Here is a 24,146-nt window from a genome sequence, read left to right as displayed (position 1 = left end):
GTTCCGAGAGAGAAGGGGCCCATTCGCGAGGGTCTCAAGAAGATGGTCACCCATTCCCCACGGGCCGAGCCGAAAGCCGAGATGAACAACTCTATGGATATACACAGGTGCCGACATGCTCCACTCGCGGTCCGGCCGACCCGGATCAGGGGGCAAACTTAGGAACCAGGGCAGGACGGAGTTAAATCAACCTAAAGTCAACGCGAATGGGTTTGCCAGCCTCTCGATCCGCGCACAAACCATGCGTCTACTAACTTCGCGTTTACGCGAATATTAGCCGCATTGTTCATACAAACCCCACGAGTACATTCGGCGACTCATGAGACTCGTACGGCTGTTAGACGTTCCGAGAGAGAAGGGGCCCATTCGCGAGGGTCTCAAGAAGATGGTCACCCATTCCCCACGGGCCGAGCCGAAAGCCGAGATGAACGACAACTCTATGGATATACACGGGTCCCGACATGCTCCACTCACGGTCCAGCCGACTCGGATCAGGGGGCAAACTTAGGAACCAGGGCAGGACGGAGTTAAATCAACCTAAAGTCAACGCGAATGGGTTTGCCAGCCTCTCGATCCGCGAACAAACCATGCGTCTACTAACTTCGCGTTTACGCGAATATTAGCCGCATTGTTCATACAAACCCCACGAGTACATTCGGCGACTCATGAGACTCGTACGGCTGTTAGACGTTCCGAGAGAGAAAGGGCCCATTCGCGAGGGTTTTCTGAAGATCGCTCCCCGTCCTCCGTGGGTCGAGCCCGAAGCCGAGAAGGAAAATCGCAGGAAGTGAACGCGGGTCGCAAAGCTTCGCATATTATTGTAACATCTTTCGCAAGTGTGTCCGCCGATTAAACGCAACATATCCTAACTAAATATTTAAATTTAATAAAATTCATATTAAGAATGCTAATGTATTAACGGTTTTACTCGCAGAAACTATTCCCTGAAATTTCTAAAAACGCGCGAATAACTTTAGTTTACTTTGCACTCGTGACGTGATATTGTCATGAAAGTTATTGATCGAATATTGTATGTAACGAATATTGTCTGAAAATTCAGAAATTCACTTCACTACACTTCACTGGCGGCGTAATCCCATGATGAAGTGCTCCGCTAACAACAGCGAAGCTTATTTCCGCAATAGCGGACATTGTTCCGCAATGTATTTGCGAAGTCTGCTCCGCAATGTATTTGCGAAGATTGTTTGCGCGATATATTTATTACGAGCTTTTACTATAAAACGACTTTACTTTTATTAAATTTACCAATGTGTTTTTCGTTTCTCTATTCAAATTTATGATGTGATCGCGAGGTCTTCTAATACAGCAGTATAAGAACGAATCAACCAATACAACGGGATAACGAAAACCTATAGTCATGATTAGATTGCAGCATATTTTAATGAATACGAATAAAATAATTGAAATTCTTTTTATCTTATTCTTTGATCGCGTGTATTTAATCGCGCCGCATCTCTAACAGTCGTGCCTCTAATAGCGAAACAAATGCATATTCGATTAAGTGAATGAAACTAAACACCGCAATAATTAATATTAACTAATATAATTCAAGAAAGTATTTACGCGAAATCTGTGTGGCGCCGTATTTGGCCCAACTGCTGCGCCGAATTTCAATACCGCCTTATTCGACGGTAGTTGGATGGACAATTATGCATGTCCATGGCGATAAAGTAAATTAATGATTGAAGTGATATAACTCAATCATGAAAATATATATATAGATATAATATAGAAAGATAAAATATATTCAATAAACTTACAGAAACATATGTTTGATCTAAAAAGAAATTTGCCCATGAAAGCTTATAGAAATATTATAGAACACGTTAAGATTTATACCAATCTTCAATCAATAATTCGTATAAGCATGCACAACTCTACATAGAAAAGCATCTAATTCTATTACAGTAAATCGCACTGAGTGTTATATAAAAATATATCCACCACCATAGAAAATACTATTGCTTATCACTTGCCGACCAGCTGCGATTCAGGATCGGCCGCATTCTGCTGCTTACTCCTGAAACAAAAATCATGAAAAGCTGAGTAACTTTCAAACACGCATTTAATAAATACATAAAGTAAATAATAATATAACGAACTTAATAAATTTATAATGTAATACAAATTTAATAAAAACATAAAATGAATAAAGATAGAAAAATCAGAAATATCTATATAAAATATATAAAAAAATATTAAATCCTTGTGGCGTTACGTTGCGATTTGAATTAATTTAGCCAATGCATTTTGGATCACCGTAAAAAAGTATGCAAATATAAAATGAAGTTTACGACCTTAACTTCGAGCCGATCCTGCTTGGCCCGAACCGGATCCTCCGGTGCCGCGAATCTGTCGCATAGATCGTAAGATACGTTTAATCTGGAACAGAAATAAGAATTCCAACTTTTATTGTTGCAATTAGCACTTGTGATTAATTGATCCAAGTCACATGTCATAGGAGAATTGTATTTATCTCATTAATGAATAATAAAACAAGGAAATGTGACTTTGTGTTAAATAAATCTATCAATTACTCACGTTATTGGCACGTAATTGGTGATTGGTGTGGTGACGCCCGCTGCCCTTCCTTCTCCTCTCTTGTCAGTCTTTGGTTGCACTCGCGAACATACGGCACTCTCGATGCGACAGCTTTCGCGAAGCGCTAAGACACGGCTAAAACTATTCTCTCGTAGTCACCTCAATATAACTGAAAACGAAGGAACGACGATGTTAGTTTTATTATTGCTGGAAATGTTATATTTCGTATATAGTTTTCACGACTAATTTGTATATATAATTATGAATTTAGTTTCGATATTTTCTACTTGCGATGCGATTAGCTTCTTATCAAATTTTATTCTGAAGTTAATTTTATTTAATTATATTTATTATCAGGTGAATATTATTCACACTTTATTCAATGGAATTATGCAAACGTAATCGCATAAACGTAATTAAAGGTGAAAGCTATCAAGATATCCATGATTTGCCGTATTGTGACTTTTTATGTTCAAATCTCCACGAAACTAGCTTACGTTAACGCGGTGAGAACGAATATGCATCCGCTCATATGTGCTATGTTTTCTAAGAACAGAAAAAGATGCAATTTATCATAATATTTAATTAATAATGTATTCTAGAGATTAGTACTTGTTTCGAGGTAGTGCCTTCGACGGATGACGAACGAATATTGCGCGATCTCGAATTGAAGGTTACGTTTCCGTTTGCGCTGTATCGAATTCTTGTCTCGACGCCGCGCATATGTTGAAATCGCCGCTGAATCTGAGACGCAGCGACATTGTTATTACATTTTAATGCAATTGTCTGATTAGTACAATCTTACAATCCGTAATTCTTACATTCATGCGTTAGCATAACACGCGATATGACGTAGCTTGATATCTATTCCGCGAGTCTTTGTCGAAGCGACCGCCATTTTCAGGATTAGATATTCGACCGCGAACATTCGCGAATTTCGCGAACTAATATCTTTATAATATCTAATAAAACCGGGGTGCTAAATGTCGCAACGGGTTCGCAAGATTCGCGCGCGTGCAATTTTGGCGGTAATAGCTAAAATGCACACCTGAGCGTATCGTGAAAACGATATACAAATGGGCTGCAGAGTGGAAAACGCGATACATAGATCGCGCGGAGCGTAGTGAAGATGTGCGCAGTGACGTTGCCGCGGTCATGTGACGCGACGGCGAACGGTGAGTGGAGAACGATAGTGAGATCGAGGGATCGAGAGATCGCGTATTAACTTATCTATGCTCTTGTAATCTATTATTATATATGCCTCTCTACTTTTTGCGTTAAAAGCTCAAATTATAATTAATTATAATTAAAGATAAATAATTTCTCCGTCGCGTCACGTGACCGCGCCAACTTATAAATAAATAAATACAAAATAAATATGTAAAAAAATATTAAATCCTTGCGGCGTTACGTTGCGATATGAATTAATTTAACTAATGCATTTTGAATCACCGTAAAAAGGTATACAAATATAAAACGAAGGTACCTTCGAGCCGATCCTGCTTGGCCCGAACCTCTGATCCTTACGTTAACGCGGTGAGAACGAATACGCATCCGCTCATATGTGCTACATTTTCTAAGAAAAATAAAAAGATGCAATTTATCATAATATTTAATTAATAATGTATTTTAGAGATTAGTACTTGTTTCGAGGTAGTGCCTTCGACGGATGACGAACGAATATTGCGCGATCTCGAATTGAAGGTTACGTTTCCGTTTGCGCTGTATCGAATTCTTGTCTCGACGCCGCGCATATGTTGAAATCGCCGCTGAATCTGAGACGCAGCGACATTGTTATTGCATTTTAATGCAATTGTCTGATTAGTACAATCTTACAATCCGTAATTCTTACATTCATGCGTTAGCATAACACGCGATATGACGTAGCTTGATATCTATTCCGCGAGTCTTTGTCGAAGCGACCGCCATTTTCAGGATTAGATATTCGACCGCGAACATTCGCGAATTTCGCGAACTAATATCTTTATAATATCTAATAAAACCGGGGTGCTAAATGTCGCAACGGGTTCGCAAGATTCGCGCGCGTGCAATTTTGGCGGTAATAGCTAAAATGCACACCTGAGCGTATCGTGAAAACGATATACAAATGGGCTGCAGAGTGGAAAACGCGATACATAGATCGCGCGGAGCGTAGTGAAGATGTGCGCAGTGACGTTGCCGCGGTTATGTGACGCGACGGCGAACGGTGAGTGGAGAACGAGAGTGAGATCGAGGGATCGAGAGATCGCGTATTAACTTATCTATGCTCTTGTAATCTATTATTATTTATGCCTCTCTACTTTTTGCGTTAAAAGCTCAAATTATAATTAATTATAATTAAAGATAAATAATTTCTCCGTCGCGTCACGTGACCGCGCCAACTTATAAATAAATAAATACAAAATAAATATGTAAAAAAATATTAAATCCTTGCGGCGTTACGTTGCGATATGAATTAATTTAACTAATGCATTTTGAATCACCGTAAAAAGGTATACAAATATAAAACGAAGGTACCTTCGAGCCGATCCTGCTTGGCCCGAACCTCTGATCCTTACGTTAACGCGGTGAGAACGAATACGCATCCGCTCATATGTGCTACATTTTCTAAGAAAAATAAAAAGATGCAATTTATCATAATATTTAATTAATAATGTATTCTAGAGATTAGTACTTGTTTCGAGGTAGTGCCTTCGACGGATGACGAACGAATATTGCGCGATCTCGAATTGAAGGTTACGTTTCCGTTTGCGCTGTATCGAATTCTTGTCTCGACGCCGCGCATATGTTGAAATCGCCGCTGAATCTGAGACGCAGCGACATTGTTATTACATTTTAATGCAATTGTCTGATTAGTACAATCTTACAATCCGTAATTCTTACATTCATGCGTTAACATAACACGCGATATGACGTAGCTTGATATCTATTCCGCGAGTCTTTGTCGAAGCGACCGCCATTTTCAGGATTAGATATTCGACCGCGAACATTCGCGAATTTCGCGAACTAATATCTTTATAATATCTAATAAAACCGGGGTGCTAAATGTCGCAACGGGTTCGCAAGATTCGCGCGCGTGCAATTTTGGCGGTAATAGCTAACATGCAAACCTTAGCGTGTCGTGAAAATGTTATAAAAATGAGCTGCAGAAGTGCAGAGTGGATAACGCGATACGTAGGTCGCGCGGTGCGTAGTGAAGTTGTGCGCAGTGAAGGTGCCGCGCTCAAAAATAATTATAGATAAATAAGTATTTATCTATAATTATAATTAATTATAATTTGATCTTTTAACGTCAAAATTAGAGATAGATAATAATTATAGATTAAAAAATCATAGATAAGTTAATACGCGATCTCTCGATCCCTCGATCTCACTCTCGTTCTCCACTCACCGTTCGCCGTCGCGTCACATGACCGCGGCAACGTCACTGCGCACATCTTCACTACGCTCCGCGCGATCTATGTATCGCGTTTTCCACTCTGCAGCCCATTTGTATATCGTTTTCACGATACGCTCAGGTGTGCATTTTAGCTATTACCGCCAAAATTGCACGCACGCGAATCTCGCGAACCCGTTGCGACATTTAGCACCCCGGTTTTATTAGATACTATAAACCCATACAGCACACGAACGTTAAATCAACATCTCAGAAACGTTGCATAGCAACATTGCAATGTTCCATCAATATCGCAAAATGTAGATTCGACGTAGAAAAGATATTGCATAAATGTCTAATGTCCGTTGAATTGCAATGTCTTGTAGATATTGCATTCAACGTCTACAAGACATTGCAATTAACATTTAAGAGACCTTTGTTAGATCTTAGGATTGTTCTTTTTCGCTGCACTTCTGAACTAGTGCAATAAGTTGGAGCGAAACAAATATACTTTCTTTCATTCTAACTTATTGCACTAGTTCAGAAGTACAGCGAAAAAGAACAAACCTATTGATTTAACATTATTAATTAATTATTACTAAATTGTAATATAATTATTTGTTACATATAAGAAGAATGACAATCTTTAAATTGACCATTAATTAATAAAATCTATTTGTTACATGTTGTTTCAATGTTGTAGCAACATACAGAATCAATGTAGAAGGATCAACATAGATTCAACGTTGAAAAAATATTTATATTTTAATATTCAACATTGTAACATCTTCGCAACGTTATTTCAACTTTCTGTGCTGTATGGGAAAGATATTAGTTCACGAAATTCGCGAATATTCGCGGTCGAATTTCTAATCCTGAAAATGGCGGTCGCTTCGACAAAGACTCGCGGAATAGATATCAAGCTACGTCTATCGCGTGTTATGCGAACGCATGCATGTAAGAATTACGGATTGTAAGATTGTATTAATCAGACAATTGCATTAAAATGTAATAACAATGTCGCTGTTTCCCAGATTCAGCGGCGATTCCAACAAATTCGCGGCGCCGAGACAAGAATTCGGAACAGTCCAAACGGAAACGTAAGTCAAGAATCGTCTCCAATCTTTTTCAAATCTTTTTGATTCGTCGACCAGAAAAATCAGATTTATTCATTAAGTTGACAAAAATCATTTAATGCTTCAACAAGAAGACAGACACTACCCAGTAAGCAAAATGTGTGCAATCTGCCAGCAGATTGGCAACAGATTACTGCAGAAGTTGATAGCAAAGTGGCATCCGTTATGTCCGCATTAGGATAGTGATCTGCCAGCAGAGCCTGCTAACAGACTCTGACAGCAGATTGGCGGCGGAAACCGAGCAGGATCTGTTAACATCTGACGGCAGATTGACAGCAGAAACCGAACAGAATCTGCAGCTTTTGGCCATTCATATTTACGATATATTAAAGCATGTGTTTACTTTTAACACACTATAAATTGGCATTTTATATTACCATGTATTAAAAGAACGCATTTGTTTGTTTGTTAAATTAAAGTACATTTGGCTTGATGTGTCTTTCTGACAGTTCGTTGCATAATCTCTCTCTTATTGTTAATTTATTCTAATCTGAAGTCCGAATTTTGCTTTCGAACTTCAGATTGCTTGTGGCGTGCGTGAACTACATGGACGCTGTCCATGGGAGCCTTTGTGCCGCAAGTGCAAAAATTTTCAGAAAAATTAATATTATCATGCCAAGGCGCGTATATTAACTTATATAACTGTTAGGCTAAATGTTAACATCGAGTAAGAACTCGACGTGTGCACCGCATAGCGGTGCGGAGCGAAAACACATATTCATAGCCGTGTAAATTTGAATACTGTCAAAAGCTGCAGATCCTGTTCGCTTTCTGCTGCCAATCTGCTGTTAGATTCCGCGCGCGCAGATCTTGCTCGGTTTCTGCTGCCAATCTGCCGTTAGATTCCGCGCGCGCAGATCTTGCTCGGTTTCTGTCGACAATCCGACTTCAAGCCATGTTTGCAGATTCTGCTCGGTTTCTGCCGCCAATCTGTTTTTAGATTTTGTGAGCAAGCTCTGTTACATTTCTGGCACCAATTTGTCGAATTAATCGTTAATAACAACTTCTGTATCAAATTTGTTGTCTTTTGGCTGGCAATAGTTGATAGCAGATAGTTAGCATCATCTGCTTTCGGCAGACTTGGCTATCTGGACAGCTATTAATGCGATCTTGTATGCCCTCTAAGTGCGTTGAGTCTAATTTTTTTCACATAATGTTAGAAGGGTTAGGATGTTAGATTCTCGATAATTGCGGGTCGATAGTCGCGGATGGCGGATTCTTTTGTCAACGGTGAGCGCGCTTCGATTTTCCTTCGTTACATGTGAGTTTCTTTGTGTGCTACTTGTATCATATCTCCGATCATCCCATACGTTACGTGTCAGTCAAATACAATTATAAAATTAAATGTTATAATATATTGCATCTTTTTATTTTTCTTAGAAAACGTACAACATATGAGCGAATGCGTATTCGTTCTTACCGGGTTAACGTAAGGATCGGAGGATTCAGTTCGGGCCAAGCAGGATCGGCTCGAAGGTAAGGTCGTAAACTTTATTTTATATTTGTATACTTTTTACGGTGATCCAAAATGCATTTGTTAAATTAATTCAAATCGCAACGTAACGCCACAAGGATTTAATATTTTTTTATATATTTTATATAGATATTTCTGATTTTTCTATCTTTATTCATTTTATGTTTTTATTAAATTTGTATTACATTATAAATTTATTAAGTTCGTTACATTATTATTTACTTTATGTATTTATTAACTGCGTGTCTGAAAGTTACTCAGCTTTTCATGATTTTTGTTTCAGGAGTAAGCAGCAGAATGCGGCCGATCCTGAATCGCAGCTGGTCGGCAAGTGATAAGCAACAGTATTTTACATGGTGGTGGATATATTTTTATATAACACTCAGTGCGATTTACTGTAATAGAATTAGATGCTTTTCTATGTAGAGTTGTGCATGCTTATACGAATTATTGATTGAAGATTGGTATAAATCTTAACGTGTTCTATAATATTTCTATAAGCTTTCATGGGCAAATTTCTTTTTAGATCAAACATATTTTTCTGTAAGTTTATTGAATATATTTTATCTTTCTATATTATATTTATATACATTTTCATGATTGAGTTATATCACTTCAATCATTAATTTACTTTATCGCGATGGACATGCATAATTGTCCATCCACCTACCGTCGAATAAGGCGGTATTGAAATTCGGCGCAGCAGTTGGGCCAAATACGGCGCCACACAAATTTCGCGTAAATACTTTCTCGAATTATATTAATTAATATTAATTATTGCGGTGTTTAGTTTCATTCACTTAATCGAATATGCATTTGTTTCGCTATTAGAGGCACGACTGTTAGAGATGCGGCGCGATTAAATACACGTGATCAAAGAATTTTGATAAAAAGAATTCAATTATTTTATTCAATTATTTCAATTATTAATAAAATTATTCGTATTCATTAAAAGATGCTGCAATCTAATCGTGATTATAGGTTTTCGTTATCCCGTTGTATTGGTTGATTCGTTCTTATACTGCTGTATTAGAAGACCTCGGCGATCACATCATAAATTTGAATAGAGAAACGAAAAACACATTGGTAAATTTAATAAAAGTAAAGTCGTTTTATAATAAAAGCTCGTAATAAATATATCGCGCAAACAATCTTGGCATTGCGGAGCTATCTTCGCAAAAACATTGCGGAACAATGTCCGCTATTGCGGAAATAAGCTTCGCTGTTGTTAGCGGAACACTTCATCGTGGGATTACGCCGCCAGTGAAGTGTAATGAAGTGAATTTCAGAATTTTCATTGTCTGATTGTCAATATTCGTTACGTACAATATTCGATCAATAACTTTCATGACAATATCGCGTCACGAGTGCAAAGTAAATTAAAGTTATCCGCGCGTTTTTAGAAATTTCAGGCCGCGCGCGATCGTTCCATGGTGCTAAACTGCGTTTTAGCACTTCGCGAAAGCCGTCGCATCGGGAGTGCCGTATTTTCGCGAGTGCAATCGAGGACTGAGAGATAACTTTGATGATCGTATCGCGTCGCGAGTGTTAGCAAAGCAAACTAAAGACTGAAGGCTAAAGACTAGAGCGCAGACTAAAGATGAGAGGTGCACCACGAGGAAAGGAAGTCCAGGAGCTGAGGAGGTTCCCGACAGTCACATTCATCGATGGATGGACTACGATAGGATGGTTTGCGTGGGATTGCATCGCGCATTGGTGAGTGCTGAAGTCTTTCGCTTGTAAAGTAGCAGTAATGCATGCTGTAGTTTGCAAATCGCACTGATTTTCAATAAAAAATGTATTATAATTAAATATGTTTCACACTTTGTCATAATGAAAATAAGTCATAAAGCATTTCATAAAGAATATAACGGTAGTTCTGTAATTATAATTTGATCTTTTAACGCAAAACCTAGAGGTCGCCGGACTCTTTAGAGATTTTAACGTGAGGAATGCACTTTGATGAGTAGCTACATCGCATTGACACGTTTTTACGAGCAGTTGAAAGCACAGTTTCCCGCCCTTGTAGGAATAACGTTGTATCTTTTATGAAATTAAAATATGCAAGATAACACGTGAAGCTTGTTTCTAAAGATATTTTATTGCACCAGATCACAATATAGAAAAACGCGCTAGCGTACAAAATCCTCTACGAAGGAACATCGATCTCCGTTCTTAAAGTAGATAATATGAAATGTCGCTCTAGAACGAATTTAAGCCGTTACTTATCACCAGAACATTGTACGTTCCATCGACAGTGAGCAACGAATATCTAGATTCCTCATAAATTTCATAGGCCTCTGTATGAGAGCGAGAGAGAATATTTGTTACGTTTCATTTTTATCTTAGATTCCTCAATCTCATCCTTAGATTAAAACATTATTGATTATATATGATTGATATATTAATGCAATAACATGTCATTGCGTAGATTTTGCTGATTACCGTCTATTAATATAATTAATACTCCTCACGCATGATTTGTGCGACACTTTTAGAATCAGTGTTCAAAAGTGAATTTTTCTTTTTCTAATCTTTATCATTCAAACATCGTCTAAACAGCCATCATAAATAATGTACGAATAATGTACAAGACACTCGATAAGCATTAAGGAGCCGCGATAGAAATCTACGAAAGGACGGATTCGCAACCCTTCATCCGTTTTACAATTGATCGCTCAATTGACAAGTAATTATTGATAATTCTAATTCTGCAAACGATCTGATTGAGTGATCATCTTGTCCATGATCGTTAATGGAATGTTAATTTGTTACCGTATCGTTAACTATAATAATTGTGCCTACTTAAACGATATTCTACGTCATCGGAGACTATCACAGATACGTTCTAAAAGCCTATAATTCTCATTTGCGCGGTAAGTCGACCAATCGCTAAAGAAACTCGAGAGATCGATAGTGAATACCCTGCATGAGTAGATCAATCAATTAAGTATATTGGTCTAATCTCTTCGTCATGATTTGATCGCCGATCAAAAAATCATATTGTCTATCCAGTGAACGAGTGTTCAAGGAACCTTCCTATGAGACATTTAAAAATATCTATATCGAAGTTTCTTAATCGCGTCTAGTTACAAAGAATTATTACGTTTCCTCATCCGCTGAATCTCTCTTTGATAACAAGATTGTGATAATTCGCCGTTTCTGCATCATTCTCTCGGGCGGAAACTATCGAAATTCATCGTGGAAACTTCGTTCGGTGTCTACCATCTTGCTGCCGAGGAACAGGTCCATCTTGCTGAGGATTTCCGGAAGATCCAGCTTCCCGTCCAGGTTCGTGTCCGACAGGGTGATCAGGTGTTGCGCCTCCTGGATGGCATGTCTGGGGTTTCGCGGATCGATGTACATCTGAAAAGAAGTTTGAGTTTAGAAACAAGGCGATAAAGATTTTAGATAGAAACGAGACATATCTATTTACGCTGATTTTTCATTTAATATTTAATTATATAATTGCAGTGTGACTGTTTTGATTTAATTAATTAAAATTTCGCAAAAATGCTAAAAACCACACCTGTAATTTCGAGTGTAAAGTTATTTGACGAAAAGCAGTGTAGATCTTGTTGACTGCCGTCTATTGACGTAAAACTGCGGAGCCTCGGAGTCGCCGTTTTTTCATTATTTATGTATAATTACTCACCAGTAGTTCGGTTCGATCCGCTTTCCCATTTTTATTCTTGTCGATTAAATGTTGGAACTCCTTTCGTCTGTCCTCGCTGCCTCCTATCGACTGCTGTCGATCTTCGCGTAAATCCAGACCGACTCCTTCAGACGGCAAATCCGAAAATTCGTCTTCCGTCAGCTGCTCGTCGCCGTCCCGATCTGAACACAGAAAATTACATTGCTGTTACAAGTTTCCATTTGTCAACGAATTTTTCCTGACGGAATAAAAACAGTACGCAGACAAATTTTGCTACAGTGATTAATCGTTTTAGTATTCTTTAACAAGATGAAGAATATAACAACATGAAAAGTTTAAAAAGAGTTATTTACTTTGTAAATTGCTTTCTGTCTTTTATAATTAATCTGCTGACTTCACAATAACTAAATATCAATTGAAACAAGAAACACTTGCCGAATTTCTCAAAGAGGTCCTCCACCATTTGCAGGAGAGCCCGATGACTGCTTTCGGGATGCGTGAAGGCCAGAAATTCGTCTAGAGCCAATTTGTCGGGATCGTTTCTGGCCGCTTCAGCCCATCGCGCTCTATCCCTCATTATGCTTTCTTTCAGCGTCCGCGACATCTCGCTGTGCTTCTTGTCGTGGGAATTTATATAAGTTTCGGGAAAACCATGAGACCGCAGGAAGTACGCGTGATATTCTTCCCACGATACTTCGCCTGCAAAAGTAATGATGATATTGGCTTAATTAATATTAAATATCAATATATTTTGTTGCTAAATATTCGGGAGAATATTATTAGCATATATAAAATACCATTTCTAGGATTATTGTCGATGGCGGTAAACAATCCGACGTTCTCTCGCATAGCACGAGTTATATGCTCGGTAATCTTCGCGTGAATCCATTTCGCAAGTTCCTGGATGTCCAACAATTGATTCTCATCGACATCAGCTCGCCGGAAGATGTCTTCTAGAAGAGTTCTCGGATTTTCGCGATTTTCCGCCTCTACGACCTGCTGTATGCTCTCTTCGTCCTTGCGGTCGATGCCGACATCCTTGTATCTTGCCAATTCACTTTTGTCAACCGTTACGGTCTCCAACTCGAAGAACAAGTTGTCCATCATGGAGCTTTCCTGATCCCTGTCGCTCGGAGTCGGCAGGCTCTTCAGAGGCACGCTCTTTTTGTATTTGACGAACAGGAGCGAAATGTAAATCACGAGCGGCACCAAGATAGTCCAACGCAGGAATCGCAGGCAGGTCAGATCCTGCTTGCAGAAGATTCTTCGTACCTTTTAAAAAGAAAAATTGTAATTTAATATTTATTAGTCTTCGATAGTCGTTGATAAATATTATAACTACGTTTACCAATTGCATTATGAATTATTACATTAATTTATTAAAAAAGAGAATAGTCTCTCCTTATAATATTATTAGATTAACATTATATATATATATAAACAATATCTACTAATAAAGAAGAAATAAAGAAATGATATATGCAATTATAAAATAAAAAATAATTGTTTGTTAAAAAATAAAATTTCCCTGACAAATCGCTGTTGTCTACTCACAACATGAGAGAGGTACATCTCGGCTCCTTGACGTGCGCACGCTGACCCGAACCGCTTTCTAATTCCCGCTCCGTCTCCTCATCAACGTCGAACAAGCGAGTCCAATCTCCCGGGTTCATGCAACACTCAATCGACTTATCGCTTGTCCATCACTATCACGCTCGCTCGAACGTGTCGGAGCATCCCTCGGTAAAAATACCCGCTGTAAGACGATTCATCCCCCGGCGCGTGACACATGACACGAAGCACCATATCAGGATTGGAAAACCAATGGAAGAACTCGCAGGAAATCGAAGGACACAGCTTCAGAGAGGTGTCACTCGGACGAAAGGTGGCTCTACAGACAATCTGTCGGTTTCCTTAATGCTCCGAAATTGGAGCTCGTGCTACCAGGACGGGACATCAGCTCGCTCGACGAAACGCGGCCAGATCGGTTCATCCTTGAGCATTGTCGTACATAGGATTCAGATGTGACACCGAACGCGACTAATAAATAAATTTAATAAAAAAATATATTATATGCTGATGCAACAGGAAGATATTATGAATAGAGAGAATTTTACCAAATTAATATCGGTACATTTAATATATATGGATCAGTCGAGACGAGCGTTGCAAGCCTCGCGAGCGTGGACTGGCGATGCCGCAAGAGAGACGGCCGCATGCTACCAGACGAGCCGCGCGCTCACCGCGTATTGATCCACTTTCACTGTCCCGTGGTCTCTTTTCCTCTTTCTCTCTCTGTCTCTCTTCCTTCCGACGATAACAACGGTGTCAATGTACATTCACTTTGCAGTTTGCAGGTGCATTTTGTGAAATATTGATATTTTTGCTCGGTAGATAAATAACTTTTTCTTGCTCTTTTGAATGTACTTGCTACTAGAAGCGTCTTATTTTTTAAATAATATTTGACTTTCAACACGGTCGATTAGTAATGAATTAATTATCCATTGATCCTACAGTTCAAGTTGTATAGTTGTTATAGATTTATGTTACAGTATAACTTTTACGAGTAAGATGAAAGAATTAAATATTAGCAATGTTGGTTATAAAAATCGATCGTTTTCTTTATATTTCTTTATTATTCTCGTATATGCTATTCTTTATGCATAATTGGTGCGATTTTAAAATCTATATGTGTGATTGTAGACAATCTACACAATGTGCTGTGTTAATAAATTATTTAATTAAAAGTAAAACTGCTCTGAGGTAATTAAACATCTTTAGCACATACTCTCGCCACCGTAAAACATAGAAATAATTTCTAAAGCAAAATGATACGCAAAGTACAGAGTGATAGGGTAATTCTGTAATAACAATTAGTCATCTCTAGGCAAAATCAGATTCAAATAATTCTTTTCTGACTATTCGTAATATATCTACGTATTTAATGATAAATTAAATGACAGATTATATCTCTTACATGTACATACAAATGTGTCTATCAAAACTAGTAAAAGTTAGTGTCTGTTTGAGAGATTATGTCTTAAAACAAATAAAACAAGGGTAATTTATATTAACATTACGGGAATATTTTTCAACAGTATTTCTCTCAAACAGACATTAGCCATATGACATTAGCGAATGTAATACACTAAAATAAATACTTAATTACAAATACTCTTGCATATCACTTACATTACACATATATTATTCATAAAAATCATCAAAGAGTCCGAATGATCAACATTCATTACTTTTCCTTCTTCGATCGAGTCTCACGCAAAATCAAGTAAGTAAAAGTCAGTAGCAAATCAGTAACAAATGACGTTTGTGAAAAAGATTGCCAAGTATAGAGACTGTTTGTATCACAAGAGTGACGTAAGTCAGATTTCGTGCATAAATAATAACGAATAATTTAATGTGTGGGTGGGCTGGAGCTTAGTGAGCGCCGGTGACCGGAAGTAAGCAGTCTGCAACTCGCTGCGGCCGCTATGGTGAATCGCTTCTCGTCGTCATCAGCGTTCGATTTCTGCTTGCTTCGATTCATCCGATTTGCAACGTGCAACCTTTGATGTAGCTCTTTGCATCGCATTTCTCTCAGTGATTTCATGACGAACATTTTGGACTCTTGCAAGTATCTATCTGAGATTTCTCGTCTTCCAGCTCGAGGCCGTAGTTCGTGATACCCTGAACGTTCGTGACAGAACAAGGCTTCGTCTGTATGCGGAACATAGCCGCGATCGGCGGGCTCAGGTAGTCCTGATCAACGTCGGCAGGATTTTGAGCGCCAGTCGCGAAACTCACCACTATGCCCACCAGCATAGTCAGCGTGCAACCGATTGCGCTGTACCACAGGTAACTGGTCTGCAAATTGAATCAGTTATAAACATACGAAACCAGTTTTAACAGAACTTTTAATTGAACAATACATTACGGTATATTAATAATTAATATACTATTAATTTAATATTATTATTAATGTAACATTACAATACTTGGCATAATTAACACTAATAGCGCATAATATTTATATTAATATTAATAAGAAGAATTTACTGACATGAATCGCGTGATCGCGTGTCCGCTCTATGAGTCTCACCTTGTATATAGACGGAACCTCATCATCATCGAATTCGTGAGATTGATTGAGAATGATTGTGGTCTCGTTTATGCACGGGCAAGCTTCAATCGATGTGGGCTTGCTGTCCAGTTGGATCTGTCCGTTGACAGCCGCAATTTGAGCACCCAATCCGATCCAAAGCACAACCATTAGACTGGTGACAGCACCTGCTATCGCTCCTTTGGCGTTGGCCCATGGCACGAACATGCCCAAGGAGAACAATCCCAAAGTTACGCCACCCACCATGCCATTGAAAGACAGTGCAACCTGAGAAAAGCGATTGTTTCTTTGTTAAAATATTTTCTAGAATTAAGAAATGTTTTTAAATAATAAATTGCAAAAATCCAGAATTGTATCTATTGAATAATCTCTTGGATTTGCACAAACGGTGTAGTAAAAATTCAATTCTACCTGCAGCACACTGCCGAGTCGCTCGACGACGAAGACCAGCGCAAAGCTGAGAGCCCCAAAAAATATACTGATCCACCTGGCATAAATGGCGCCTTTATTTGCTGACAGATTTTTCTTAAAGAGCCCGCGGATGATATCCTCGCAAGTTATCGCTGCTAGCGAGTTCAAAGCACTCGCCACAGTTCTAAAATGATTCAAGATGTTTCTAAGTTAGATATAATATTTAAATTTCTCCTTCTCTTCTATCTTTATCTCTTTATCTATATTTTTTATTGATAACTTTACTATTCTTCTTACTTATAACTTTAAAATTTTTATTTTTAAGTATTTATATGAATATAATGCCAAAGTATTATTTACATAGCTACTTTGTGAAGTTTTCGCAATTTTAAATGCACAATGAAGTACAGAAAAAAATAAAACGAACCCAAGAGACGCAGCGAAAATTCCGGCGACGAAGAATCCGGGCATACCACGCAAGCTTCCCATAAAATTCATTACGTATAGTGGAAGTAATTGATCCTGGCCGCTTATATACCCGGCGGTTAGTGGATCGCAGTCTTTGTAAGCGCTGTACAGCACCATTCCAGTCAGAAAATTTATACTATAAATTACGATCATGCCGAACGACGACACCCACAGTGCTCTGTAACGCAACAATGAATCCTTTTACATACACTTAATAACAGTAAACCTTAATTAAACATATTAAAATAAGTGCATCTTTTACAATATTGTCACTTAAAACGATAGTAATTATTTAATACTCAATGATTTTTTCAAAACTCTTGATTTCGCGTTATCATGAACGGAACTTACATTCTCACTTGCGAGATGCTCTCGACGCTGAGGTACTTTTGGATGGACGCCTGATTGCTGCAGAACATAGTGGTCCAATAGAAAGTACCACCGACGATGACACTCCAGAAGCTGTGTCGCACTGTAGGACTAGGATCCATGTTGAAAAATTCCATCCTTCCGGAGCTCACGTTGTCTTGCCAAACCTGTGCAGTTCCACCCGCCCAAGACAGCCCGTATCCCAGAATGAGGAACAACGATCCGACAAGAACGGCGGCTTGAAAGGTGTCGGTCATTATTACGGCTTTCATACCACCCTGTCGCAGTAGCAAAGGAATAAATTATATATTGAAGAAGGGAATATTTTTTGTGATAACAAACATAAAGGAATTTTACGACTTTGATGATTAATTTGAACATTTAATATTTGATTTTTTATGTTAAGTAATTTTAGAAATAATTTATTGCAAACCTGTGAGGCGTAGAAAATGCAAACTACGTAGACTAGAGTAACGGCTATGTAAGTATTCAGGCCCGTGACTGTAAATTAAAGAAAATATTATTTTACACACTTCTCGATTAAAACTATTTTAATTATATAATTAACAAGGAAAATAGCTTGTTAATTATAAATAAAAATCAAAATTAATTTAATAATTACTTACCGTGACTTAACGCTAAAGCAGGTGCATACACGGCAACCGACGTGTACAATATCATTTGCAGCATGTATAACATACTAGCGAGCAGCCGACAGTATCGGTCGAAGCGTAGATGCAAATATTCGTAGCTCGAAGTCAACCTTAATTTCATGAATACTGGCAGGTACAAGCGAGAGGTGATCGGTACCACGAGTATGAAAGAGACGCAAGTCATCCAAAATTGAGTACCCTGGAAGCAATCGAAATAACGGATCAATTCTCAGAAAGTCTGATCCATCAATATAATATCGAGATTTCTATAATAATAATCGTAAATAATGCAAAAGTAAAAGTAAAAAGAAAATCAAAGTAAAGTCATATCAAATCTCACCTGTGCGTACATCTCCGCGGGATTTCCCAGGAGTTCGATGGCCGTGATGAAGCTGGCGGCCAACGACATCGCCGTGGGAAACGTACCCATGGAGGAGCCGCCCAGGAGGAAGTCCTGGCTGGTTTCCTGTTTCTTGGAGAAGAAACCGTAGAAAGTACCGATTAGGGACGAGACTAGCAGCATCATAGCGAGCACCGTGTAATCCGCCCATGAGAAATAGTAGAGCAGGGTGGGATGCTCCTCGCGACATTTCTCCCCTTCGTCTGTCTTAATGCGTCGCTGCTCCGCAGACGACGCCGACAAGAAGAGGAACAGGACGAAAAGGTGCGGCCGCATCCTCGGAGGAATCTGTCGATTATTTTTCAATTGTTAATGGCAAAAGTGTTTCAGTAAAAGGGCTGGTGTGCTTTTCTACTGAAATTAAAATGGAATTACGGAGGCAGACAGATTATATAATGTATAATAACTTGTATAAATATAAAAGTCTCAGAACTACTAGGAAAAAGAAAAAACTTCTAAGAGCTAGAACTTTTTCATTTGCGTGTTTAAAGGATTTTCAATAGTCGAGGACTCTAGGCAATATGCCAACTAACAATATAAATATCACAGAATTCCTCGGAAAAGAAAAATCTTTTAAGCTCGATAACTTTTTCATTTCTAAATCTAAGGGATTGCAATAGTCGAGAAATCTCGGCAATATGCCAATTAACAATATAAAAGTCTCAGAACAACTCGGAGTAAGAAAAAATTTCTAAAGGCTAGAACTTTTTCATTTTTGAGTTTACGGTATTTTCAATAGCAGAGAACTCTAGGCAATATAAAAAATAATGATATCATCATCTCAGAACTCCTCTGAGAAGAAAAAAATTTTAAACTCGAGAACTTTTTCATTTCTGAATTTACGGTATTTTCAATAGCAGAGAACTCTAGGCAATATAAAAAATAATGATATCATCAACTCAGAACTTCTCGAAAAAGAAAAAATTTCTAAGAGCTAGAACTTTTTCATTTGCGTGTTTAAAGGATTTTTAATAGTCGAGGAATCTAGGCAATATGCCAACTAACAATATAAATATCACAGAACTCCTCGGAGAAGAAAAATCTTTTAAGCTCGATAACTTTTTCATTTCTAAATCTAAAGGATTTGCAATAGTCGAAAAATCTTGGCAATATGCCAATTAACAATAAGTAATGTATTCGGAAATCAAATACGCAAATTGTTAATTTGTTCGAGGAAATATGTTTGCTTCTACTGCGACTGATAATCTCTGCAATAACTGCAATTGTTTTTTATTGATCTTCATGAATTAATTATGAATTAATTATGATTGGCTTCATGACTCACAAAGTCTGTGGTGGTAAAACATTACGGTATGCTAATAAATTGATCCTTCAGACGTGTAAAGTTCAATTGCATAATTGAATGTATTAAAACATTTAACTTAAAGAAAGAAAAAACTAAAAATTATTTAGGAATTAAAAATGTGTACATTAAACAACGTAGAATGTTTCCGGAATTTGTTTAATGATGCTTTATCGATATTTTATCGGATGCTCACATAAATTGATATACGACATTCTTTCAATTGGTTCTTTGACACTCATCACTCTGAATCCTGCAGATCTTATTGATCAAAGAGATATATATCGTGCCAATTGGTTCAAATGATCGTTTACAAATCAGCATTTTATTAATTAGTTTTACATGTAAAGCTGTATTTGCAGAAATCTTTCAGTTTTCAAGATTGAAATTAGTTTGAAAGACGGTGCCAATTATTAATTAATTAATTATTTTTAACAGAAGCTATTTTCTGGTAATTCTGAGATATGTAACCGAAACTAATAAAATTTATTATGGATAACTTGAAATAAAGCAAAATTTAGATTCAAGTATTGTAATCCATTTATTAATTACAACATAATCCGCAACACGAATAAATTAAAATTAAATTTTTTCAGAATTTATTCAGAAACAGATAAGAAACAAAAAAATGAATTAGTTTTATGAAAAATCTTCATTCAGTTTTTCGGTTCATAAATGAACATTAAATAATTTATGACCGAAGGATAGATTTGTCGAAAGAAATACGTCATTTCGATTCGATCAATTATTAATCTCTGCAATCAGGTTGGCGACGAAGCGTGACACGTTAATCGACCTTTCATGGTCCCCAGCGATTCCTATTATTTAACGAATTACGTATTGCTATACGTAATAAAGGCCGATAATTATCGACACTATCGTCACCACCGCAACTATTCCTCGATTATTAAATTACCTGTTTGAACTGGTTCGCGTATTAATTCTCTAGTTTTAACCGGTCAGTTCAACATCAAACCGCACTCTAATAGAGCGATTACGAAAAGCATAAAATCCCCGCATATATTGTCACAATTTTTTGTCAAAACCTTAACGTTACGAGGAAGCAAATCTCTCGGTGGCAAATTTACTTTGTTCGTAATCTTTACTGCCTTCGTACTTCACATTATTTTTGTAATAATCGTGAAATACAATTAAGAATGCAATATAATGTATGAATAAATAAATAAATTTTAATACTTTAGAATTTTAGATTACAAAAAAATTTATATAGACCCATCGAAAGAATATTTTGTCTTATTAGAGCAAAATGGTATATTATACAAATATGCAATAATACATATGCAATATTACGTATAAAGTTATGTAAGAACTCTTTTTTAGACAATGGTGATGGTTAAAGAAGTACTTTAGCGAAGCACAGTAAAATCGTAAAAAATCATAAAAGGAGCATTATTATGAAGAACGAGTGAAACAATAAAAAAATACGATAAAAAAACAAGCTTAATCTTATCTACTAGCGCGAAAAAACCAATCAGTAATAGTTGAAAACGCAAAATAATCCTGCGCCAATTTTTGTGACAAATTGTTTCTTATTTCAATTATTTATGCATGTGTTTCTTGCAGAACATTTATCACGCTTTTAATATTCAATCCAACAGCAACGTTTCTCGCGTGTGAAATAACAAAATACTGGAAAAAACTGGTTAAAGTTTTATACACTAAGGCGCCGCATAAAGACTAGCATACAGTTAAAATATCTTTTGAAATACATTGCTCCCGAGAGCGCGTAACAATGTCATTGTCGAGAGCGTGCGAGATCAGTTTTTAAAATATTCTCCAAACTCAAATCATTAACCATAGCACATCAATTAAATTAAGTATATACATATGATAAAACAGAATTTAAATATTAAACTTTCTATCGTACATCAACTCGACACGCGAAATATTTAAAAAGAAAGCAGTCAATCACCATTGTTTAGCATTTCAAATTCCAAAAAAATAAAAATTTTTTTAATTCTGCGTTGCAAAATATCAAGAAAAATTTATATAAGCTGATAAGTAATCATGCTTTAATTTTATGCTTTAATAATAACCTTTACTCTAAGAGAAGTAATTGAATTAAATCTTACCTCTCTTGCGCTTCTTTCGAGACGTGGAACGGATGACCTAATTTTTCAGGACGTCTATGTACAGAAAAGGGCACGTTAACATCTACTTGGGACTGATTAGTCGCGAGTGCCAGTCGATAGGAACGTGCGAAATTGTAGCTGAATGATTTTGCTCGTCTTCCTAATGTAACGCATATATGATAGGTTGACGGGCTCCTTCGCTCAAAACCTGGCTCCCCCGCGATCCTACGCGCCTCTATAGAAATATAGGGCTCAATAGGACTCTAACGATTCCTGATCGAGGATCCTGGTCGACGTTTGCGAATTTTGTATTTCGTGATTTTCGCTGTCGCGTTCACGGATTTCCGCGGTGAAGAAACTGGGAACCACAGAGAGAAATACGGAGAACGGATTCGAGAGACTGATCGTTTTAATTGTCACGTGTGCGCCTTTATACAAACCGTCCCATCATCCCCCTACTACTACGGTAGTGTGACTGGTACCAGTGCACCCACGGAATACGAACCCACCAAAACCGTGGTAATAATCCTATTGGCATCGCATCAACGTCAAGGACGAATCGCGTAATTGATTATCGTCCTCTCATGATTTATGCAAAATTTAATCTTGACAAGATCTTCCTATTCCGCATATTAGCATGATCATTCTGTTTTTGTTTTTCTAGCTTCTTTCTGGGTATTGATACAATTTTTTAATATGCAACTTAATTATATAATTTAAAAGTGTGATTTTCTATTATTTTCTATTAAAGATTTTCTTTGTTTTGATTAGATGTAAAACCATGTAGCGTAACTGTCATTGTCAAACAGCGGATACTTGTCAAAAATATGTGCTCAAATAACGCAGATAAGGTTTTTGTTCGTCGAATATCTGATCCTATAAGTCTGTCGCAGGTGATTTATTTTATATGTGGCCAGAAAAGTACAAAGAAAGAGGAAAACAGGTGCCCTCGTTACGGATTCTACACGTATTGTGGTTTGACGTATTCAAAAGCTGCAATTATTTACGTTCGAGATGTTATTACGACTTAAATTATATAAGTATAAGCAAATATTTAAAAACTGACAAGAGTAATAATGGCTATTACTAAAAAGACTCAATTTGTTCAATTAATTGTTTAATATTTATTTATTATATATAAATTATATAAATATTTATATTATACATATAAATAATATAAATCAATATAAGGTGTACATTATATTTTTATAATTGTTTATGTATTCTAACATCTTATTACATGAACGTTGATGAATAATGCTGTAACTTTTCAGGAGAATCAGATGTGTTAATATTTGTACTATTTGAACACACATATTTGAATTATCTTTCCAATTTACTTCTGCTTCTAGCAGACATTCATCTGTATCAATTAGTTTGCAGAAGTGATTAGAAACTTATCATAGCAAATATACGGGAAAAATATCCATGTAAAAGGATTCTTTCAATTTTTTATTTTAGTAAATTATTTTCTTTCTTCGTTTTTTTTTCATTTATTTAAGCAAAGCATATTGTAAATTTTAGATAATATATTTAATCACTGTCGAATATTTTTCTTATAATCGATGTAAGTTAAAGCAAACAACCAATAACGTATGTCCACTGTGTAACTGTGTGGCACGTGCGAAAACCGTGCCGAGAATCCAGCTAAGTCCACATCTAACCGGTTACAGTTTACAGGATGATAAACAAACCAGGTGGACGAGAATTTCTAACAGATGTAATATTGCATCGACGTCATAGCCATGGAAATTGTGTGGATTGCGCGGTTAATTGAAATCATAATTAATAACAATAGCGATCTCGTAATAATGCAATGAACCATTGCCATTAATATTTATCACCTTCTATATGAACAACTCGAACACAAAAGAGCATTATGTAAATCTTGAGTAGAGAACCTCACATTTTTCCTTTAAACTGCTCTCTATTTAAAACTTATCAAGTTTTCTTATATCAAAAATAAGAAAAAAATAGTAGCGGCAAAATATATAATTTTGCCTATCTTGGAACAGCTGATTTTGCTGAAAACTGACACATTAAAAAATGCAACGAAGTTTTACGACATTCTGTTACGTTTTTCTTAAAGATCGAACGTAAGCTTAGAGAAAAATACGTCATTAAAATTC

General features: G+C 37.0%; 2 protein-coding genes across 2 annotated transcripts; both read right to left on the bottom strand.

The window, feature by feature from the left end:
- Positions 1–10,629: 10,629 nt before the first annotated feature.
- Positions 10,630–14,414, bottom strand: LOC105277129 (45 kDa calcium-binding protein). Its single transcript, XM_011335303.3, has 6 exons — positions 14,321–14,414; positions 13,758–14,243; positions 13,001–13,475; positions 12,639–12,902; positions 12,204–12,385; positions 10,630–11,914 (listed from the first exon to the last, which is right to left on the bottom strand). The coding sequence occupies exons 2-6, from the start codon at positions 13,773–13,775 to the stop codon at positions 11,735–11,737; spliced, it is 1,119 nt and encodes a 372-aa protein (XP_011333605.1). The 5' UTR covers positions 13,776–14,243; positions 14,321–14,414; the 3' UTR covers positions 10,630–11,734.
- A 405-nt stretch (positions 14,415–14,819) lies between these two features.
- Positions 14,820–22,417, bottom strand: LOC105277141 (sodium-coupled monocarboxylate transporter 1). Its single transcript, XM_011335312.2, has 9 exons — positions 22,018–22,417; positions 18,562–18,909; positions 18,195–18,420; positions 18,002–18,069; positions 17,551–17,846; positions 17,159–17,377; positions 16,732–16,915; positions 16,300–16,587; positions 14,820–16,064 (listed from the first exon to the last, which is right to left on the bottom strand). The coding sequence occupies exons 2-9, from the start codon at positions 18,895–18,897 to the stop codon at positions 15,807–15,809; spliced, it is 1,875 nt and encodes a 624-aa protein (XP_011333614.2). The 5' UTR covers positions 18,898–18,909; positions 22,018–22,417; the 3' UTR covers positions 14,820–15,806.
- Between the last annotated feature and the right edge of the window lie 1,729 nt (positions 22,418–24,146).

The sequence above is a fragment of the Ooceraea biroi genome, chromosome 11 (genome assembly GCF_003672135.1).
Source record: "Ooceraea biroi isolate clonal line C1 chromosome 11, Obir_v5.4, whole genome shotgun sequence".
NCBI lineage: Eukaryota > Metazoa > Arthropoda > Insecta > Hymenoptera > Formicidae > Ooceraea > Ooceraea biroi.
This window is presented reverse-complemented; position numbering and strand designations above follow the sequence as displayed.